Raw genomic sequence first — 23,033 nt, forward strand, 5'->3', positions numbered from 1 at the left:
CAAGTGAAGAGCATATACCATACAGTCAGAGCAAATCAGGCCAACATGTTTTCTTTGTCTTTCCTCCGTTTAAGGGCTAAAGCCTTTGAGGATAGACCTTTTCCACCCCTCAATTAACTGGAATGCTATGCCCGGTGTCTCTTTCTTCTGGAAGTCCCAAAGGAACCCAAGGCTGTTTATGGGACTAAGAACCAAAACAACATGGCTGTGTGTACCATGTCAATGCTGTGTCTATAAAGACTCAGTTCAGGATGCCATGTCATAGCTGAGTGTAAGTGTCCTTCAACTCAGTGGGTCCGACTGCTGTGCAAATCCACATGGAATTGCTCTGGAAGTAGTTTTGATATTTCATCTGGTGGATAAAAAACACAGTTTGAAATCTGCCTCTTGATAAGGCTGCCAGTTATGCTGTGGGGTGTGGGCTCCTCTGGATGCTTTCAAAACAGATTCAGCTCACAGTTACACAATTATGCTATTGGTTATGTGTGTGACAATGCAAGTGTTTCATTGGTTCCAACCATTGCAAACCTACAATATGTTTTTCTTATCACTATTCATCGTCTTCATTCCATCATCTCTCACAGTCAGCATGAGTTTGAACAACAGTAGACACAGTCAGCAAGCAAAAGCTCTGCCTCACATCTTTAGTCCTAGAGATAATATAATTGGAGAATTTGTATCTATGGTGTATGCGGAGTTGACTTTACACAACTTTATGGAGTATCCACGCTCTTACACACTAGGAACGTAAGTAGATAGGTCTTCATTCCCCTGTAATCTTTGTTGGAGTAACCGTCCTCATACTTCTTGTGGCATTTCTCTGAACTTTTGCTTGTTGAATTTCATTGTATTAATTCCAGGCCAGTTTTCTAATTTATCAAGGTCCTTTTGAATTCTGTTCCTATCTTCTAATGTATTAGTTGTCCCTCCTAGCTTTTCATCTGCAAATTTGAAAAGCATTCCCCCCACCCCATCATCTAAAGGGATTGATAAACATATTTAAGAGCATGAGTTGCAAGACAGAATAGTGGCACTCTATTCTGCTTTGGTCAGGCCCCACCTGGAATATTGTGTCTAGTTCTGGGCACCACAATTCAAAAAGAATGTTGAAAAACTGGAACGTGTTCAAAGGGGGGGGGGGGCGACTAAAATGGTGAAAGGTCTGGAAACCATGTCCTATGAGGAACGACTTAAGGAGCTGGGGATGTTTAGCCTGGAGAAGAGAAGGTTAAGAGGTGATATGATAGCCCTGTTTAAATACTTGAAGGGATGTCATACTGAGGAGGGAGCTGACTTGTTTTCAGCTGCTCCAGAGACTAGGACCCGGAGCAGTGGATGCAAGCTACAGGAAAAGAGATTCCACCTCAACATTAGGAGGAACTTCCTGACAGTAAGGGCTGTTCAACAGTGGAGCACACTCCCTCAGAGTGTAGTGGAGTCTCCTTCCTTGGAGGTCTTTAAGCAGAGGCTGGATGGACATCTGTTGGGGATGCTTTGATTGAGAGTTCCTGCATGGCAGGGGGTTGGACTGGATGGCCCTTGTGGTCTCTTCCAACTCTATGATTCTATGATTCTGTGGAACTCGACTTGAGACCTGTTTGCAGTTTGGAGCAGAGTCACTGATGACAACTCTTTCAGCATGAACATTCTTTGAAAGAGAGCAGATTGCTGGCTCTGAAACCAGTCAGGCCATGCATCTCCTCCATGTTCATACTGAATTTAAGAGGAACTGTCTTATGTACAGAATTAATTTTGGGAATAGGGGTCAGCACACTGGACAGTTCATTTAAAGCTCAAACTAAATCCCAGAGCAGATCTATCATCCGTTGTTTAAATTTCAAGCTAGCCCCCCAAAATCAAAAACAGAACTGGAACACATATATAGAAACTTGGTCAAAGGGCAAATGACTAATTTTCATGCAAATTTAAGGGTTAGATTGTCATTGATATAAAGTGTGCTTGTGGCTCTGATGTTAGATTGTAAGACTATGTTAAATTCTATTTACAGTCTCATGCCAAAAAACTACCAGTATGTCCTTGCCTTTGTTTTTGCCATTCATGAAATCAACAACAACGCCAGGCTGTTACCCAACATCACACTAAGATCCCAGATCTATGAGAATGCTTTTAATCCACTGAGAGCCTCTTTGTCCACTTTGGATCTGCTTTTCACCTCAGAAGGTGATCCCCTGAATTATCTCTGCAAGAGAGAGAAGAAGCTCATGGCCATCATTGGTGGGCTCACCTCCCACAACTCCATCCAAATGGCCAACATCTTAAATACATACAAGATTCCACAGGTATGTTATTTTTATTCTTCTATTTTATTCTTCCAGATACACAGGGTTATTCTGTAGGAAAGAAAGGGATGCAGGTTACTCACTTAAAAATAGCACCTTGAATTTTATTGGTTCCACCAAGTTCTTATTGGTTCTACACCAAGTAGAGCAGACACATTGAATCAATAGCTGAATGAAGTGTCAACTTGCTGGTACATCCAAATGATTCAATGGGTCTCTCTAGTATGGAATAATCAGCGGAGTCAAGCCAAGAAATGGGTCACCTGCCTTCTCTTTTTTGCAATGTTTTGTAGACTTCCCTCAGTTAATTGAGAAAAGTTCTCTTATGTCAAAAGCTACTTCCCATGAACACATTACAATGTGGGAACATCAGCTATCTTTAGCCAATCTTTTCCGAATGCAATATTTTAATAAAATAAAAATATTTTTTTTATTTCTATCTCGCTTTTTGCCAGGCAATCAAAGCGGCTTACAACTGGTTAAAATACAGCCATATATACATAATGCCCCCCCCCTTAAAACAAGATTAAACAATGTAAGATTAAAAACTACATATTAAAACTGACTAAGCTAAATAAAAATCATCATGGGCAGAGTTCACTGGACAGGAAGTCTTATTTGTGGCTGAGCATTTATTCCGGGAAGGCTTGCCCAAATGCAATATATCTTCTTCTTTTTTTGTATCAATCTGGTTAGAGCCCCCTCCTGAGAGTCTTCTGTGGGCCAGAAATCTCTCCCACAAAATGGGTTTTGCTTATAATATGACTGAGAATGGCAGCTGTCCTATATAAAGTCAGACTGCCAATTTGTGTGGCTCAATTTTGCTAAACCAGGGTTGAGGAACCTTTAGATATTGTCCAATTACATTTTCCACCATCCCTAACCTTTGATCATATTATCTGGTGAGACACTGAGGATGACAAATTCCCCACCTTCGCTTTACCATCAATAATACTAGGTTTTCAAGAGATCAAAGATGTATTATTATTATTATTATTATTATTATTATTATTATTAACCTTTATTTATAAAGCGCTGTAAATTTAATTAATTAATTAATTAATTTGTTTTATTTATATACCTCTATTCCAAGGATCATAGCGGTGAACAGCAAGTAAGCTAATTAGCAAGTAAGCTAATTTGCCCCCAACAGTCTGGGTACTCATTTTAGCTCCCTCCTCGGAAGGATGCAAGCCTGAGTCGAGCTTGGGCCCTTTTGCTGGTCTTGAACTCGCAACCTTGTGGTTTCGAGTGAATGGCTGCAGTACAGGCATTTAACTACTGCGCCACCACAGTGCTGTACATACAACCTTTTAGTTAGACAGTTCCCTGCCTGCAGGCTTACAATCTAAAAAGACACAGCACAAAAGGAGAAGGGAGAGGTGGTGGGGAAGGGGATCAGGCCTGGACCAAGGCAGATGGAATGGAGGAAGGGCTTGGGTTCTTAATGGATGGTCAAAAGGAGAAGGGAATGAGAGTAGGGAAGGGGGAAAGTCCAGCTCATCTGCTCTCTCACATAGGCCTCTCCCCCCCTCAAGATGGTGGTCGGAAGGAGGTATCCTTTCAACCCTTACTCAACAATGCCAAGGAATCAACCTGGGAATTTCTGCATAAGCATCATGTGCTGTATCATAAAGTTGAGCCCTCTCCCCCAATTTCTGTTCACTGGAAAGTCCTCTCTAAAGGTTTAAAGATTTATTGGGGGATACAGATTTGTTGGATGCATTCCTTAGGGTTTTTAATACATGCTTTATGATTTGATTAGCTCACCTATGGCCCTCTTCTTGACTCTGTCCTGAGAGATAAAACCCATTTCCCCTCATTCTTTGGGATGGTTCCAAATGAAAGACTTCAATATGAAGGGATTGTGCAGCTCCTGAAGCATTTTGGATGGAACTGGGTTGGTCTTCTTCTATCAGATGATGACAATGGAGAAATGTTTCTTCGAACTCTGAAACCAAAGCTCTCACAGAACAATATTTGCCTGGCAATGACTGAGGTCATTCCAATTGTGGGAAGCTATGTAACAAAATTTCGTACTGATATCCTCATAAGGATTTCCTCCATCCTCTGGTTGTCCAAACTCAATGTATTTATTGCCCATGGGAATGATCAATCTATGGAAGGTTTACGAATAATTCTTGAAAATTTTGAATTTATTCATATGCATCCCATGGAGAGGGTTTGGGTCATAACTTCTCAGTGGGATGTCACAACTCTTTTCCCTTGGAATAAACTCACAGTAAGATCCCTCAATGGCAGTTTGTCTTTCTCACAGCACACAAATGTATTGCCAGGATTTCAGGATTTTCTTGAGGCCATAAATCCATATGAGTCAAGAATATATTTCATCCAGCAGTTTTGGACCACTGCTTTTCTTTGTTCATTAGCATTATTTGGCGTTTATAGGGTGAACCTGGTTAACTGCACTGGGGAGGAGAATCTGAGTCACCTCCCTGGGACTGTGTTTGAAAGAAGACTATCTGGTCAGAGCTACAGCATCTACAATTCTGTTTATGTTGTAGCACATTCTCTACATGCCCTGTTTTCATGGACAGCCAAACAAAAAGGAAATGGGATTAGAAATATTCAGAATTATTTGGAAGTGCAGCCATGGCAGGTAGGTCATGCCCCTTCCCATTACCCATCAAATATAAGGATCCCACTTAATGGGATTTTTCTGGTTTAACGAAGTGCTGTTGATTGTCTATTGGCCAAACCACAGAATGAGATGATGATCTGCCTCCTTGGACCATAGGTTGCTTCACCATTGTGATGATTGAAAGTGCTCCCCAAAGCTCCCTTTGAAGCCAGGCAGCCACTTCAAACTCAAAGGAAGGAGTGTCAGACTTGAATCTGACTTATAGAATCATAGAATCATAGAGTTGGAAGAGACCACAAGGACCATGCAGGAAATCACAATCAAAGCATCCCCAACAGATGGCCACCCAGCCTCTGTTTGAAGACCTCTAAGGAAGGAGACTCCACTACACTCCGAGGGAGTTTGTTCCACTGTCGAACAGCCCTTACTGTCAGGAAGTTCCTCCTAATGTTGAGGTGGAATTTCTTTTCCTGGAGCTTGCATCCATTGTTCCGTGTTCCAGTCCCTGGAGCAGCAGAAAACAAGCTTGCTCCCCCCTCAGTATGACATCCCTTCAAATATTTAAACAGGGCTATCATATCACCTCTTAACCTTCTCTTCTCCAGGCTAAACATTTTGTTTGCGGGTGTGATGTTGCTGATTTTTTGGTCAGTTTTTAACTTGTATGTTTGTTCGTGTATTTTTTTGGTTTGTGCCGTTTTAAATACTGTATCGGATTTAATACTTTTTTAAGGAGGGGAGGGTATTAGGGATTTTATATGTTCTGTATTTTAACTTTGTTAGCCGCCCCGATTGTTCTCAGAGGGGCGGGATACAAATAAATTTTATTATTATTATTATTATTATTATTATTATTAAACATCCCCAACTCCCTAAGTCATTCCTCATAGGGCATGGTTTCCAGACCTTTCACCATTTTAGTCACCCTCCTTTGGACACGCTTCAGTTTCTCAATGTCCTTTTTTAATTGTGGTGCCCAGAACTGGACACAGTATTCCAGGTGGGGCCTGACCAAAGCACAATAGAGTGGCACTATTACTTCCCTTGATCTAGACACTATACTTCTATTGATGCAGCCTAAAATCGCATTGGCCTTGTTAGCTGCTGCATCGCACTGTTGACTCATATTCAACTTATGGTCTACTTGGACTCCAATATCCCTTTCACACATAGTTTCATTCAGCCAGGTGTTCCCCATCCTATATCTGTGCATTTCATTTTTTCGCCCTAAGTGCAATACCTTACATTTCTCCGTGTTGAATTTCATTATGTTAGCTATAGCCCAGTTTTCTAATCTGTTCAGGTCATTTTGAATCTTGATCCTGTCCTCTGGAGTATTAGCTATTCCTCCTAATTTGGTGTCATCTGCAAATTGGATAAGTATGCTCCCAATTCTGTCATCCAGGTCATTGATAAAGATGTTGAATAACACTGGGCCCAGGACAGAGCCCTGTGGGACCCCACTGGTCACTTCTCTCCAGGATGAAAAAGAGCCATTGTTGAGCACCCTTTGGGTTCGGCTGGTCAACCAATTACAGATCCATTTAACAGTTACTTTGTCTAGCCCACATTTTACAAGCTTGTTTACAAGAATATCATGGGGAACTTTGTCAAACGCCTTACTGAAATCAAGATATACTGTATTCACAGCATTCCCTTCATCTACCAAGCTGGTAATTCTATCAAAGAAAGTGATAAGGTTTGTCTGGCATAACTTCTTTCTCTGAAATCCATGTTGACTTTTTGTGATTATGGCATTGCTTTCTAGATATTCACAGACTCTCTTTTTAATGATCTGCTCCAGAATCTTTCCTGGTATTGATGTCAGACTAACTGGACAATAATTGTTGGGATCCTCTCCCCCCCCCCCCCCTTTTTGAAGATGGGAACAACGTTTGCCCTCCTCCAGTCTGCTGGGATTTCTCCTGTTTTCCAGGAGTTTTCAAATATGATTGCCAATGGCTCCGATATTACATTAGCCAGTTCTTTTAGTACCCTTGGATGTAGTTCATCTGGTCCTGGAGACTTAAATTCATTTAGATTAACAAGGTATTCCAATACTATCTCTTTACTTATTCTGTGCTGAAATTCCCCTGATCTGTCCTCTGCTCCATTATCCTCAGGTTGAGTACCCTTTGCCTTTTCTGAGAAGACTGTAGAAAAAAAAGTGTTGAGTAATTCTGCCTTTTCTCTGTCCCCTGTTAGCATTTTTGCCATCTTCTCCACGCAGTTGCCCTACCATTTCCTTCTTCTTCCTTTTGCTGCGGACATAGCCAAAAAAGCCTTTTTTTGTTGTTCTTAACCTCTCTAGCAAGCCTGAGTTCATTCTGTGCCTTGGCTTTCCTGACTTTACCCCTACACAGGCTCGCTATTTGTTTGAATTCCTCTTTGGTGATTTCCTCATTTTTTCATTTCTTATACATGTCCCGTTTAAAATTTAGTTCAGTTGAAAGTTCTTTAGTCATCCATCTTGGTTTCTTGAGACAGCTCCCATTTTTCTTCCTCATTGGAACTGTTTGAAATTGTGCCTTCAGTATCTCCCTTTTAAGAAACTACCATCCATTTTGAACTCCCTTCTCTTTTAATATTGCTGACCATGGGATCACACCCAGTATTTCTTTAAGTTTACTAAAATTGGCTTTCCTAAAGTCTAGAACAGGGGTCGGCAACCTCTGGCCCGCGGGCCGGATGCGGCCCGCGGAGGCCTGCCGCCTGGCCCCTGGCTGCTGTTGCCGCCGCCGCCCGTCACGGCTTTTCGCTGCTCTGGGCGCCGCCATTTTGGGCGGCAAAATGGCGGCGAAGTTTCGCGCGACCTCCCCTGAGGTCGTGCGAGATTTCATCGCCATTTTGGGCAAAAAAAATGGTGGCGCCCATAGCCCCAGAGGCTGCTATGGGCACCGCCATTTTTTCGCCCAAAATGGTGGCGAAATCTCGCGCAACCTCGCCGCCATTTTGCCACCCAAAATGGCGGCACCCAGAGCGGAGAAAAGCCGCGATGGGCAGCGGCGGCGGCAGCGGCGGCGGGCCTTTAGGAGGCCCTCTGCCGTCCCTGGGGCCCTCCAGGAGGGCTCCGAGGGTGGCAGGGGGCCTCTGGGGGCCCGCTGCCGCCCCTGGGGCCCTCCAGGAGCGCTCCGAGGGGCAGCAGGGGGCCTCTGGGGGGCCCTTTGCCGTCCCTGGGGTCCTCCAGGAGGGCTCCGAGGGCGGCAGGGGGCCTCTGGGGGGCCTGCTGCAGTCCCTGGGGCCCTCCAGGAGGGCTCCGAGGGCGGCAGGGGGCCTCTGGGGGGCCCTTTGCCATCCCTGGGGCCCTCCAGGAGGGCTCCGAGGGCGGCAGGGGGCCTCTGGGGGGCCCTTTGCCCTCCCTGGGGCCCTCCAGGAGGGCTCCGAGGGCGGCAGGGGGGCCTCTGGGGGGCCCTTTGCCCTCCCTGGGGCCCCTCCAGGAGGGCTCCGAGGGCGGCAGGGGGCCTCTGGGGGGGCCCTTTGCAGTCCCTGGGGCCCTCCAGGAGGGCTCCGAGGGCGGCAGGGGGCCTCTGGGGGGCCTGCTGCCATCCCTGGGGCCCTCCAGGAGGGCTCCGAGGGCGGCAGGGGGCCTCTGGGGGACCCTTTGCCCTCCCTGGGGCCCTCCAGGAGGGCTCCGAGGGCGGCAGGGGGCCTCTGGGTGGCCCTTTGCCATCCCTGGGGCCCTCCAGGGGGCCCTCCAGCACTGGCAGCCCCCACCAGCTTTTTTGCCGATCTCTGACGGGGCCTGGGGCCCCGTCAGGGGCCAGCAAAGATGGGGAGGTCTGGCCCCCGGAGGGTGGAAGCTCTGCCCCCGGCATGCGGCCCCGCCCCAGAGGGTGGAAGCTCCGCCCCCGGCACGCGGCCCCGCCCCGTAGGGTGGAAGCTCCACCCCCCGCATGTGGCCCCGCCCCGGAGGGTTGAAGCTCCACCCCCAGCTTCGGCCCCCTAGTCGCCTGAGAGGCACCAACCCGGCCCCCGGCTCAAAAAGGTTGCCTACCCCTGGTCTAGAATGTGTGTCTGACTATGCCTGGCTTCTCCTTTCCATTGTATAACAAACTCCAGGAGAACATGGTCATTCCCACCTAAGGATCTCACCACTTGCACTCAATTAACTAGGTCATCCTTGTTGGTTAGAATCAGATCCAAAATAGCTGATCCCCTTGTTGCCTCTTCCACCTTTTGGACAATGAAGTTGTCTCCAAGGCAAGTGAGGAATTTGCTAGACCTTGAGGATTTGGCTGAATTTGCCTTCCAAGGTGCTTGAGAATCAGGTGCTGAGTGATGGTGCATCCAACTTTTCTGGCAGAGAGGCATGATGTGACAAGCAACATCAGGGACCCATGAAGCTTACTTTTGCCTCAGAAATTCTTCTGAGTGGTGGAGGCTTACTTGTTTCAAAAGTCGATTTTTGCAGGCAGCATCAGGAGTCCAAGTTATGACAACCGAGATATTTCTCCCAATTCAAGGTCTCAGCCAAAGTTCTAAAAACAGAACTCACAGGATGAGAATAGATAGAATTATAAATATGAATATGTTTTTAAAAATGATACTAGGGCCAGAGCAGATGGCAAGAAAAAAGTGGCTCAATCCTGTTCCCATGGTGGATAGTCAACTCACGGGCAGACCGCATGACGCGGTGTCAGGCTTTGCCACTGAGTCATTTTTTTGTTGCCTCCCCACTATGCACATGTACCATCACACAAACATACTGCTGGCAACCTACACATACCACCTACTGTCCAGCTATATGTCATCCCTTTGGATGGCCCACCTTTGACTGGCCACACAGTTGCATGTGCGATGTTCTGCAAGTACAGGGCATTGGAATATTGATGTGTCAAGTAATATACTGGCAAATCACAATCATGCTCTCCCATACATGCCCCCTTCACCTCCCTTCTCTTCATGCCCCCCCCCCCCCCCGTTAGACTACCTGGTTTTTGGATGTTGTAGGTGTCGCTTGTAGGTGTCGCTTGTTTGTTGCTTTCCCCAGCACCCCACTGGCATCACAACATTTATATCAAAGATGTCCATTTTCTGGGTTAATCTGGAGTATCGCAGCTAAGTACATTCTAATCATATTATTAATACATGTTTCTTCCCTATGAGACATGTCATAAATATGTGTAAGCATGAAGTATGTCTAAATTTTGACTGATGTAGCCAAGCACCTGCTATCCCCTGGGTAGTCTACTGGTGAATTTTCTTGACAAAGGGCCTATACAGACCAGGACTTTCTGCTGGTCTGTGGGCAGAATCAGGGTGCAGCGCCCTCACACTGGACAATTTGACTTGTGGCATTATGGTATGACTCCAGTGCTGAATCTACATGATGCAGCACCAAAGGGGTATCATAAAGCTGCGCTGCTGCAACTATGGCACCCATCAGGAAAGGTAGCTGCTTCTTGCAGCTCATTTTTGTGCCCTCGAGAGGCCAAATTGGGGCTACAGTGTGAGATTGCAGCGGCCCTGATCTGGCCAGGAAAGAGGTGGCTGCATGCCACTCCTTAGGGGCAGTCTGGAGAGCCCCAAAGATGCTTGTTGTGTCAGGTTGTGTCTTCCTCACCTATTTTTTATTCTTCATTTCTTAATGAAGAAATACATATGTCTGACATTGTTTTTTATACTTTATTTGCAAACTTTGTTGGACTGTATTCAGTCTTGGCATTGCTGGGCAGATTCCTGATGGTGTCCTGACCCAAATATGGTTTGTCAGTTCAGTTTTAAATAATAATTGATAGTTTGCCAAAAGAAGACCTGGACATCTTTCATGGGCTACTTACCAATAAGAATAGGGAAATACACAGCTGCAGGGTGAACTGATAGACAGAAGAAGAGATTGCTCCCTTCTTGTATCATTGTTGTGCTCCGTTTTCCTTTGAGAGGGGAGGCAACTACTGAATTGCACAGAGAGAACCTACCAAAGCAAAAGAGAGGATGATCTCTTCCTGAGTTGTTAGTTCATCTCATCCCAGGCCCTGTTTTCTGTGTTTTGCAGCTATTCCTTATTCAGTTTACAAAATTCAGTGAATGCACTTTGAGCGTTATAAAATCTGGGTACAGTGGTTATATCAATGATCAAGACAAAGATGGCAAAACTGAGATTACAGCAAATTCCAAAGAGTCCCATTGACCTTTTCCCTACCATTTTACTCAGTGTTTGAATCTTTTTTCTTCAATAAAGCTTTGCTCTTTCCTGCGGAATATTCGCTTTAACAATAGTGTTGGAGAAGAAATATTTTTCAATGAATATGGAGAGCTGGAATTTGGATATGATATTATCAACTTGATCACATTCTCCAATCAAAGCTTCCAGAGAGTCCAAGTTGGGAGGATGGATCCCAAAGCTACTGATGGAAAGCAGTTCAGCATTAACAGAAGTGCCATTTTGTGGAATCACAAGTTTCAACAGGTAGAGATAATTTTGGGTTAACACTTTCAGTTACCTAGTCTGTACCTGTGGCTGGGGAGTGAACTTAGTGTTGGAAAAGAGATACCATCCACTGGGCAGATGTACACTGGGCCTGTGAGATTTCTAGTCGATGCATGGGCTAAAGCATGTGGTTCATATAAGCACCTACCAAAAACACCTATTGGAAAGCACCTAGTTTAAATTACCTTCCATGCTGCACTGAGTGCTAATGTTTAATATCTTTCCTCCATAATTTTTAGGACCAATCAGGAGGAAAATAAAAATCTTGGACATCTGTATCTTTATTTTTATCATATTCCCACAGATACATACTTTATTCAATACTTCATAAAAACAGGATTTTTGGTTGACTGGTTAAGGATGATCCATGCGTGAATAAAATATCGGGCTGTAATAAATTGGTGAGAAGAAGAAATCAAAAATCAGATTATAGATGAGACATTATTATGAATACTGAAAATGCAGGATGTTTGGGTTCAGGAGAAATAATTCTACCCATTTCTCACCAAATTTGAGACTTTATTACACAGGGCTTGAAAAGTGGAATTAGAGCAGGATAGTAGTATATGTGTTTGTCACTTATCACATGACACTGTCTCTCTTCAGTTGCTGGTCTGTAGTCCTTCTATTTCTGGAGCACTCCTTTTCATTGATGGGCAAAACCCATATCTGGCGGGTTACAGACCGCCATTAAAGTACGGAGTCAGTCCATACAAAATGTCGGCTCCCCTTCCACATGGGGGCCGCCATGACGACGTCACGACTGTGCCGCCTCCTTACGTGTCGGTCTGCGCCAGGGCGCTTAGTGTGCCCTTTGCACGGACCAGGAAGGAGCTCCATTTCGGAGCTCCTTCCTGGTTTGCGGCGCCGCTTTGCCTTCAGACAGCTACGCCCAGCGAAGCAAGGGAGAAAGGGGCCAAGTGGCCCCTTTCTCCTCCTCCCCGCTGCCGCGGGGTGTCCTTGGGGCTTGAAGCCCCAAGGACACCCCTTTCCAGGTTGCGGGGATGGGGCCTTTTGCCGCTTCCCCGCAGCCTGAAAAGCGGCGGATTGGGGCCTCAGAGGCTGCCATTCTGGCAGCTGAGGCCACGATACACCGGGGAAAGGGGCGGGTACAGCCCGCCCCAAATGGGCAGTCTATAACCTGCGCATGCCTCCCAAAGACACTGCTTTTCCTCTGTTGACGCATCTGTAATACATTCCTCCTGATGTTTTTCCAATATGCAAACAGTCATCTGATGTGAATGGGTATGATTTTGCTCCTCCTTCCTTCCTTCCTCCTTCCTATAACCAAGTAGGGCACAATGTTTCTCTCTTTTCCTCCTGCCCTTCCTTCCTTCCTTCCTTCCTTCCTTCCTTCCTTCCTTCCTTCCTTCCTTTTTTTAATGGATTGCCATGATAACACCAATACACTAAATATCAATAAATAAAAATTTGTATAGTCTGAAAGGCATGCTGAGAATGATGTAGGGCAGAGATCCAGGGTTATGAAGGCCAGTATGTGGAAGAAAGAGGCCAGGACCATGGTGATTTGAAAGAACTGGGTGATATTAAATATCCTCAATTTCATCTTTTTCCATTTCCTAGACTTATGAGATTGTGGTGCGTAAGGGCCTGGTGTAATAAGGTCCTTGGCCTCCCAACATATTGTCTACAACTTCCATTGGCACTATATAGCTTCTTATTACACTTCTACCACAGTTTAATTATACTAATCAGACAATGAATGCCACTTTCAGTTGGTTCTGATGATCTCTGCCACAAACTTCAAAATTAAGGAAGTACAGCTGTGGCAATCTAGTCTATTCCCCCCTTCAATTTCCTTCTTGATGTTTTTCACCAGACAAGTCCTCGTGCCACATGTGTTGAGAGCTGTAGCCCTGGTTTCAGCAAGATTGTCCAGCCAATGCAGCAAATTTGTTGCTATGGATGTGCTCAGTGCCCTGAAGAGAGGATTTCACTCTATGCTGGTGAGTACAAAAATAGAGTTATTTGGAATGAGGGATCCAGATTCTTTTATGGTGGGCTTACTGATTTCGAATCCTTAAATAGACCAAGACATTCATCATGAAAAATCTTCTCATTGATTATGTTCTAGAATGGACATGTGAAATATTTCATACATCTCTTTTGCTAATATGATGAAGAAACCTCACTGAATACACTTCAGTGAGCAATATCAAACATTTGTTACATAACACAAGTGGCTGTGATGCTTGCTAATTCTAGAAGTTATGTAGGCCCCATTCCCACTGGCCCATTTACCCTGGATGGAACTGGGCAGATCCGGGTTCCCCCCTCCCGAATCTCTCCGGAAGCAAGTGCCCACGATAATTTTCCTCAATCAGGGTAATTTAACCCTGAATGCCATTGCAGCTCTTTGCAGAGTGTTCACATTTGTCGTACCAGTTTAAAATGAAGGCTCCTTTGCTGTCAATCAAATTCACTTTCGCTTTCGTCAGAGGTGACGTTTCCTACAGCAATTGGCCAAGCGGATGGGTGCTTTCCCTCTGCTTTAAAAAAAAACTGGTGGCAGAGTGCACATAATCTGTCAAATTTAAAAACCTCCAGGTGTGTGTATGTGTTGTGTGTATTTGGGTCATTACACATTATGGCAACCCTAAAATGACCCCATCCTGGGGTTTTCTTGGCAAGATTGGTTCCGAGGAGTTTCGCCATTGCCTTTCCCCTGAGGCTGAGAGAGTGTGACTCCCCCAAAGTCATGGGTCTCTGCAGCCTTCTAGTCTGCTGCCTCCACTTCGCTTCCAGCCCAATGCTACCTCCGAAGCCCTTGCATCCCCCCATGCATCCTCTTCTCATCACAACAACAACAACAACAATAATTCCTCATCCCAGAATGCCATGTCTGCATCTTCTTGCTTCACTGTCCCTCTGATTGCCACCCAAAACGCAATCTATCCTTCCTTCCTCTTTGGATCTGCCTCTGTTTTCAACCCCAATCTATCCTCATCTTAGAATGTCATCTCTGCAACCTCCCTCTTTGTGACCCCAGAATGCCTTATACACATACAATCATCATCATCATCATCATCATCATCATCATCATCATCATCATCATCATCATTCCTCACCTCGGAATGCCATCTCTGCATCCTTTGCCTGCCCTGCCACCGCAGAATTCCTTGCAGACACACATATATATATGTAGCAATAGCATTCTGTATCATTTTGCCAAATTGAAAGAGAAACATTTGTAACATTTGCATTGTAGCATTCGCATATAATTTTTTTTTAAAAAAAAGCCTCTTGCAAAGTGAGGAGCTGGGAGATGAAAGAGAAATGTAGCACAAGCAGACACATTATATCTGTATATGCATCTACCTGTAGAAAAAGCATGCGCATAGTCCGTCAAAATAAAAATTACCCCCCCAAAAAAGAGAGAGAGAAAAAGCTGCCAGTGACAGCGAAGGGATGTTCCATTCCCTGCTCTCCCTCTGACCTAATTCCATCCTCTGAACTTGACCCTTCATTCTGATCCTTTTTCCTCCTCCTCCTCCTCCTCCTCCTCCTCCTCTTCCTTCACCTGATGCTGCCCTTGGGACCCTTTCTCCTGCTCCCTCCTCCTCCTCCTCCTCCTCCTCCATCACCCCAATGAAGGGGAGGCATGTTCTGCCCTCTGCCCTCTCTCTGACCTAAATCCCTCCCCTGAACCTGACCTGATCATGACTGGGGCCAAGTTCATATTCTCCGGACCCGGTTTTTCTCAAAAGATACAGCTTTTACTCCGCTTTCAAAAGCCCCGCACCAAGGGGCATTTACCTCTGAACGGGTGTGAAACCGTCGTTTTTGCTTGTGGAAGAATTGGGGCCAAGATGAACCCATGGTTAATCTGGGTTCTGAACCAGGGTAAAAGGTAGTCTAAATGGGCCCATAGTAGAAGCACTGAGAAATTACATTGTTGAATTTCAGACGCAGATCAATGTGAGAACTGCCCAGAAGAGGAGTATCCGAACAAAAACCAGACTCAGTGTATTCCCAAAAGTATGACCTACCTATCGTACAGTGAATCCTTGGGAGCAGCTTTGGCTAGCTGTGCCGTTTTGTTTTCTACTGTCACCATTCTAGTGGCCTGGATTTTCATTCACCACCGACATACTCCTCTTGTCAAAGCCAACAACTGGAACATTACATGTATGTTGCTTGCCTCACTTTTACTTTGCCTTCTATCCTCCTTCCTTTTCATTGGAAGACCTGGGAAAGTGTCCTGCCTTCTGCGACAAATCATCTTTGGCATCGTCTTCTCAACTGCTGTTTCATCTGTCTTGGCCAAAACCATTACTGTGGTTTTGGCTTTCATGGCCACCAAGCCAGGAAACAGAATGAGGAAATGGGATGGAAATAGACTGGGACTATCTATTGTTGTTCTGTGTTCACTAATTCAAAGTGGGATCTGTGTTATATGGCTGACAACATGTCCTCCCTTCCCAGAGCTTGACATGCACTCCCAGATCAGTGAGATCATAGTGCAATGCAATGAAGGCTCAGATGTCATGTTCTATATTGTCCTGGGCTACATGGGTCTTCTGGCTATCACCAGCTTCACTGTGGCTTTCTTTGCCAGGAAGTTGCCCAATAGTTTCAATGAAGCCAAGCTGATCACCTTCAGCATGTTGGTGTTTTGTACTGTTTGGGTCTCTTTTGTCCCTTCCTACCTAAGTACCAAAGGGAAATACATGGTGGCTGTGGAAATCTTCTCCATCTTGGTTTCCAGTCTTGGTTTACTGGGTTTCATCTTCCTCCCCAAAAGCTACCTTATAATTCTGAGACCTGAACTAAATAGAAAAGAGCAATTAGTAAGAAAAAAATGATGATGATCTTCACATTTATTTCTGAATATTCCTTGACCCACTTTCCATTACTGTATTCTTGTCCTGGAGATGGAGGCCCACTGCAGGATTAAAGCAGCATGACACCATTTTAACCTCTATGATGCTTTCTTTGGAATCCTGGGATCTGTAGTTTAGTGAGGTACCAAATCTCTCTCACAAACTGGCTGAATCCTCATGATTATTATAAATTCCAGGTTATTATCTTCAATGTCAGTGACTCACTACTTTTTCTCAGAAAAAGGCCTATATCCTTAGATCATAGATGTATGTGTTCGTAGATTTTTAGATATTATTTTTAAAAAATATTGGGAGAAGGGGTGCAATTGGTCTCATGGTTCTAGGAACATTTACAGTCGATCCTCACTATCTATAGGGGATCCATTCCAGACCCCAAATCCACAAATGTTCAAGTTCTGTTGTCCCCAATGTCAGCACATGTATGTGGTCTTGCCTCCATTAGAGACAATGGGACTTGTATGGAAGCAAGTGTATATGGCCATGCCACCATTAGTGGTCACCCCCGTTGTCCGCAATGGCAGCACAAGCACATGACAGGGCCTCCATTAGGAACAACAGGACATGAATGGTGGTGTGTGCATGTGGCCATGCCACCATTAGGGACAGCCCCATTGTGCACAGTGGCAGTGCAAGCATGCGACCGCACCACCATTAGGGACAATGGGGCTCACCTGAAGTCACATTGATGCTGATGGTGGCACAGCTGTATGCACACGCCACCACAATGTCCCTAGGGAGTGTCCCTAATGGCAGTGCAGCCATGTGCATGCACTGTCATTGGAGCCAATGTAGGCTTGCCATCCATAGATGCTCAGATCCGCAGATGACAAGTCTGTGGATAAGTAGGACCACTGTATTTACAAAATCTCTCCATGTATACATGCAAGCGGCCACATCTGGGATTGTAGGGCATCACCTGGTCACTCCTATTATGTCAGACTGCTTTATTACTGCAGTGAAGAAGAATAGCCCTCCCTTCAGCCACCATCTTGGGGGAGAGAGGCAGGCAAGCTCCAACTGCCTGTCTGAACGAAGAAAAGCCCTCCCTTCAGCCACCATCTTGGAGGGAGAGAGGCAGGCAAGCTCCAACTGCCTGCCTGAAAGAAGAAAAGCCCTCCCTTCAGCCACCATCTTGGGGGAGAGAGGCAGGCAAGCTCCAACTGCCTGCCTGAAAGAAGAAAAAGCCCTCCTTCCGACCACCATCTTGAGGGGGAGAGAGGCCTGTTATGTTTGTTTTTTTTTACTTTGTATTGTACTTCCTGTTGTACACCGCTTTGATCTAATTTGGAAAAGCGGTATATAAATAAACATTATTATTATTATTATTATTATTAGTGTGGCAGCAGCCAGAAATACACTTTGGCCTATTTCATTGCTTGCAATAGCAGTTTCATCATCTGTGCTATTTAATGCGGGAATGTAAAGATGTATTTCGTAAAGACAAGAAGACCTCTGGAAAAAAAAACATATAGGAAATCACCTTTCTGATATAAGAAAGAAGAAGAAGAAAAGGAACAACAGCAGCAGCAACAACAACAACAACAACAACAACAACAACAACATGTATTCCTTTGGTAGCTCATTTTCTAGAATGCCATCATCCTGCAATAGAGTTCTAATTTTTGGTTATAGAAAAAATAAATAATAATAATGAAAAGATTCTATTTTTAAAAAACAAGCAGGCTGGGTTTTGAAATTAAAATCTGGAGGACTAGAGATGTATCCATACTGCAGAATTAAGGCAGTTTGACACTACTTTGACTGCCATGACTCAACCCTACAGAATCCTGGGGTTTGTTTCCGTTCACATTTGAGGGATAGTCCCATTCCCCTTCAGTCCTGCACATCCCACTTTGCTCTATTCATCAGTCCCTTCAATGGAGCTGGAGTCAGTCTGGTGATGAATCCACTCCAAGTTTGAGTCCAGAAGCCATCCAAAGTGCTGGATTCCTGTTGCTGTTGCTGTTGTGTGTCCTCAAATTGTTTTTGTGAAGGTGTTGTTGCTGTGTTGTTCTTTCTTGAGATAGTGTGAAAAGACATTTATGAAGGAAGTCCCTTTCTCCTTCTGTGGCACTGGGGAAGAAGGCATCCCAAAATTCAGGAGATAAAATTTGGAGGTTTCGACTAAGATGTTGAAGCGATTGAGGAGGAGTGTTTTCCAATAGGAGATTATTGTCAAAGAATATGGGCATAAAATGCAGGAGAAGAGAAATGGGTTTATATTGTGTATACCTGTTTAGTGTGAACCTGGTAATAAGATTCCAGGAAACTGGTAATAGTGTTTATATGTCAAGCGAAAGGGAAAAAGAGGAGTGATCACTGAACGAATTGCGGAAGTCTATAGTATGGAGGTTTCTCTTGAGACATACAATGTTCTCTGCCTAATAAAGGGGTCTATGGCCTTACAAAGGCTGCAAAATCTTGGATCTGAGAAGACTTTTTGTGTGTGTGTGTGTTGCTAATGGAATTGAAATTTGTGACTAACATTGTGATTTTTTAAAAAATTATCCTGTATGATTTTAACACCTTTGCCTGAAGAAGGAGCCAGTAGAGCTTTGAAATCTTGCATCATGTATTTTGTTCCTTTCAGATGACTGAATAAAGATATCACTGTTTTGTGGATTTTGGATGTTACATTCAAATACAGAATTCAAAAATATAGCCGTTTTTGTCTGTACAATCAATAGGTAGAGAGCTCTTGTAGCACAAAGAATCATACAATCCTAGAGTTGGAAGAGACCGCAAAGACCATCAGGTCCAACTCCATTCTGCCATGCAGAAATTCTCTATCAAAGCATCCCCGACAGATGGCCATCCAGCCTCTGTTTAAAGACTTCCAAGGAGGGAGAATCCACTACATTCCGAGGGACTGTGTTACACTATTGAACAGCTCTTACTGTCACGAGGTTCCTCCTAACGCTGAGATGCAGAGAGGGCCTTTCCTGTGGCTGCCCCTAGGCTCTAGAACTCCCTTCCCAGGGAGGCCAGAATGGCCCCTTCCTTGTTATCTTTCCGCCAGCAGACTAAGAAAGGCTTTTAAAACAGAAAGTTTATAAGCCATGTGATGGGATGTTGTTGTATTGTTTTAATGTTTTTAACCATTTTATTCTTTTGAAAGTACTTGATTTTAGCGTGGAATTTGTTTTAATTATTGTAGTAATTTACTTCTATTTTAATGTACTATTTTTGTATCTTTTTCACCGCATGGTGTTTTTTAACAGTCTGTATTGTAAAGCATTGAGTTATTGTAATACAGACCCCTGTGTTTGGTCTGGAAACTTCATATTGTACAAATGAGAATGGCTATGTTGGACCAGGCCTTTGGGAAACATATTTCTAGCTTCAAAATGCACACACTTGTTACTTGTCCATTTCTAGGCCCAGTGTAAGTTCTTGAGTTTAAAATTGAAAGCCCCCAGGCCTTAAGAACGAAAGGCCTAATGGATTTTTAAAAGTGTGCAAAAAGTGCTGCAAATGACCTTTGAAGCTTCCAATAAATATCCCAATTAATATGCAGTAGGATAATAAATATTAGGAACAAATGCATGAGAAAATATTAAAATATATAAATAGCTTTGCACGTGTTGCTAAGAACTACAATCTTCTGAAAGGTTGAAAATACCCAAACAGGATAATAAAGCAACATAACACCTAAAGGATCAAGGAGAAGTAAAGAAACCTTATACAAACTTAATACCTTCTAAGATTCTCTGGAGAGGGAAGGATAGGACTCGGTGAATGAGAAAGGCACTGTCTTAGTTCAGTTTAAATGCTTCACTGAAGATGATGGTTAGCACCAATGAAACCTCCCTGATGAGAAAGTTGTGAAGGTTGACATGGAACCAGAAGCTCCATAAGTTCTCATTCCTAAACTATTGCTGTTCTTCTGTACTTTCAAGTTGTTTTATGATTCATGGCAATGCTAAGGAGACCCTGTCATGGGGTTTTCTTGGCAAGGTTTGTTCAGAAGTGCTTTACCTTTACCTTCCTCTGAGATTGAGAAAGTAGGACTTGCTGAAAGTCACCCAGTGGGTTTCATGGCTGAGCTTGGAGAGCTCAAACCACTATGCCATATTGGCTCTCCATCCTAAACTGTATACATCTTTAAGGGTGAAACCTGCCCTCTGATTTAAGTGTAGATGTGAAGCAGATAGCAGTATGCTTAGCCAAGACTAGAGAATTGTATGGCTTGAATATAGGATTGCCATAATTCTCTTCCACAAAACTAGGATAAAAGTATATGGGACAGGACTGGTCATATTATTGACAATTCTCCCCACAAAAAGCACCACAACACACAAACCACGTTTTGACGTTTAACATGGTTTTATTGCATATCCCTTTCCATACTGATATTCCAGGCTGTCAGGACTATGGTTGAATCTGCACTACAGAATTAATGCAGTTTGCCCCCGCTTAAATGCTATGGTTCAATACTAGGGAATTCTGGGATTTTAAGTTTGTAGAGGCACCAGAGCTCTCTGACAGACAAGGTTAACTGTCTCACGAAACTACAAATTCCAGAATTCCCCAGCATTGAGCCATGGCATTTAAAGAAGTGTCAAACTGCCTTATTGCTGAAGCTTTTATTCCTTAATGCTTTAGCAGTGAGATTTGTCGTGTGTGTCAGAATGTGGAACCAGAATCCAGGACAATCAACCAGTCAGCTTTATGAAGAATAAACAGGACTTTATTGATAGCTCCAAGATCCAACAATTCAACTCCATTCAGCGTTTAAGCTGAGACTAACCCCTCCCAGCAAAAGCAATACATAAAACCCCAAGTTTGTCTACTCCACCGCCAGCCAAAAGCCCACGCAGCAAAATCCCCATCTATTTCTCACCGTTACTCATCCCCCATCACTCCTCCCATAGCTTCGATCCCTGTATGTTCTAAGATTACATTCCAAACCTCTGAGAGAGGTCTTCAAGGACACTAGATAACAGCCACCTGGTACCATTCAGCTCCTACATAACTACATCTATACTAGCCATAGCAAAAGCATCCCATCATGCCCACACACATAAAACATATATCTGGTAGAATACAACCAGGATTCTAACAGTCTGCCCTCCCAAAAATAAAATTTATATGACAATATAAAGAATATAATCAGACACTGGACAACGTAGGCTTTTCAGGATATTTTCGATGAAACTGAGCCAACAGTTCAGGGGCTTTTAAATGCTTAGGAGTGACCCACTCATCATGATCAGCAGAAAAATGTTTCCAGAGAACCAAATATTGTAGTTTGCCGCTATGAATTCTAGAGTCCAGAATCTTAGAAACCTCAAAGTGTTGTTCTCCCTCAATCATCAAAGGGAGGGTTGGAGTGTCATCACGCTTCCATGGTTCAGTGCTCAGGTCCAGCTTCAGCAGGCTAAAGTGAAAAACAGGGTGCAAATGGCTATGAGACTTGGGCAGATCAAGTTCAGCAGTAACATCATTGACCAGTCTCTTAACTTTAAAAGGTCCAATATATTTAGGTCCCAATTTTCTAGAAGGGTGTTGAGTTTTAAGGTGTTTTGTTGACAAATACACCTTATCTCCAGGTTTTATATTCCACCCCAAAGTCCTTTTTTTTGTCAGTAAACCTTTTATAGTCCTTCTTTGCCTCTTCCAAAGCAGACTCAATTTTTGGCCAAGACCCTCCTTAGCTTGGCATCCCACTGTGACACAGTCACAGGATCGGAAGGCTCCATAGACAAAGCTGGCAAAGCTTTGGGCTCATAGCCATAGATTATCTCGAACGGAGAGTGTCCAGTGCTTCTGTGTATAGCACTATTAAAAGCTATTTCAGCATGAGGGAGAAGATCGTACCAATCATACTGCAGGTAATTTGTATAACACCTGAGGTAGTGTTCTAAAGCCATGTTTGTCTTTTCACATTGACCGTCTGTCTGTGGATGATGGGATGTACTTAGTGCCACCTCTACTCCCAATTTTTTCTGAAGCACCCTCCAAAACATAGAGGTGAAGGTGCTTCCCCGGTCACTGACAATTTTGTCTGGTAAACCAGGTAATTTGTAAATATGCATTATATACAAATCTGCTAATTTTGAAGCATTAGGCATTCCTTTGCATGCCACATAATGACCTTGATTTGAAAACAAGTCAACCACCACCCAAATAGTGTCTCTCTCTTTACTCTCAGGCAAGTCCGTGATAAAATCCATGGTGATATGTTTCCATGGTCCACCTGGCGTAGTAAGGAGTTGTAGCAAACCTCGAGGTTTTCCCACCAACGGCTTGGTTGGAGCAAAAGCAGGGCAACTCTTAACATATGCTTCCACCTCTGAGCGAATCTCTTCCCACTAAAAGGACTTTCGAATTTTGTGCCATGTTTTCAAATAGCCCCAGTGTCCTGCTGCCTTAGAATCATGGCACATTGTCAGTATTTGAGGTCTCATACAAGCAGGTACATAAATCTTTGAGTCTTTGACCCAGAGGCCTTGAACATTTTGACTTAATAGGTCTTTATGGCTTTTTAGCCATTCATCCATTTCAGCTTCTTGTAAAGTGGCATCCAGTTCTGGAACTGGTTTGGACCCCTCCCTCTGGGCCTGGCTGTGGGTCATGATAGCCAACACCAATTGCTCCGGTGTGAAAATAGTTTGCAGCAGAGCCTGCTCTTTCCCAGTATGCTGGGGAAGCCGAGACAAGGTGTCTGCTAACATATTTTGCTGTCCTTGAAAAAAAAGCAACTTGAATGGGATTTGTAGTACTAATAAATACTCCTTGCCATTAATGAAAGACATGCTGGGGCGATTGGTCCCTGGAAAGGTGTTTACTTAATTGGACTTGAGAGATGCCTATTATAGAATGAGAATCAAAAA

At 44.1% G+C, this 23,033-nt stretch overlaps 1 protein-coding gene across 1 annotated transcript; it reads left to right on the forward strand.

The window, feature by feature from the left end:
- Positions 1–589: 589 nt before the first annotated feature.
- On the forward strand, positions 590–16,158 carry LOC149303995 (vomeronasal type-2 receptor 26-like). The gene is made up of 6 exons (XM_089480899.1): positions 590–747; positions 2,009–2,300; positions 4,066–4,920; positions 11,084–11,311; positions 13,173–13,299; positions 15,260–16,158. The coding sequence occupies exons 1-6, from the start codon at positions 590–592 to the stop codon at positions 16,156–16,158; spliced, it is 2,559 nt and encodes an 852-aa protein (XP_089337025.1).
- Positions 16,159–23,033: the final 6,875 nt, after the last annotated feature.

Source organism: Sceloporus occidentalis, unplaced genomic scaffold (assembly GCF_023333645.1).
Source record: "Sceloporus occidentalis isolate IW3139 unplaced genomic scaffold, rSceOcc1.0.p SCAF_14, whole genome shotgun sequence".
NCBI classification, from domain to species: domain Eukaryota; kingdom Metazoa; phylum Chordata; class Lepidosauria; order Squamata; family Phrynosomatidae; genus Sceloporus; species Sceloporus occidentalis.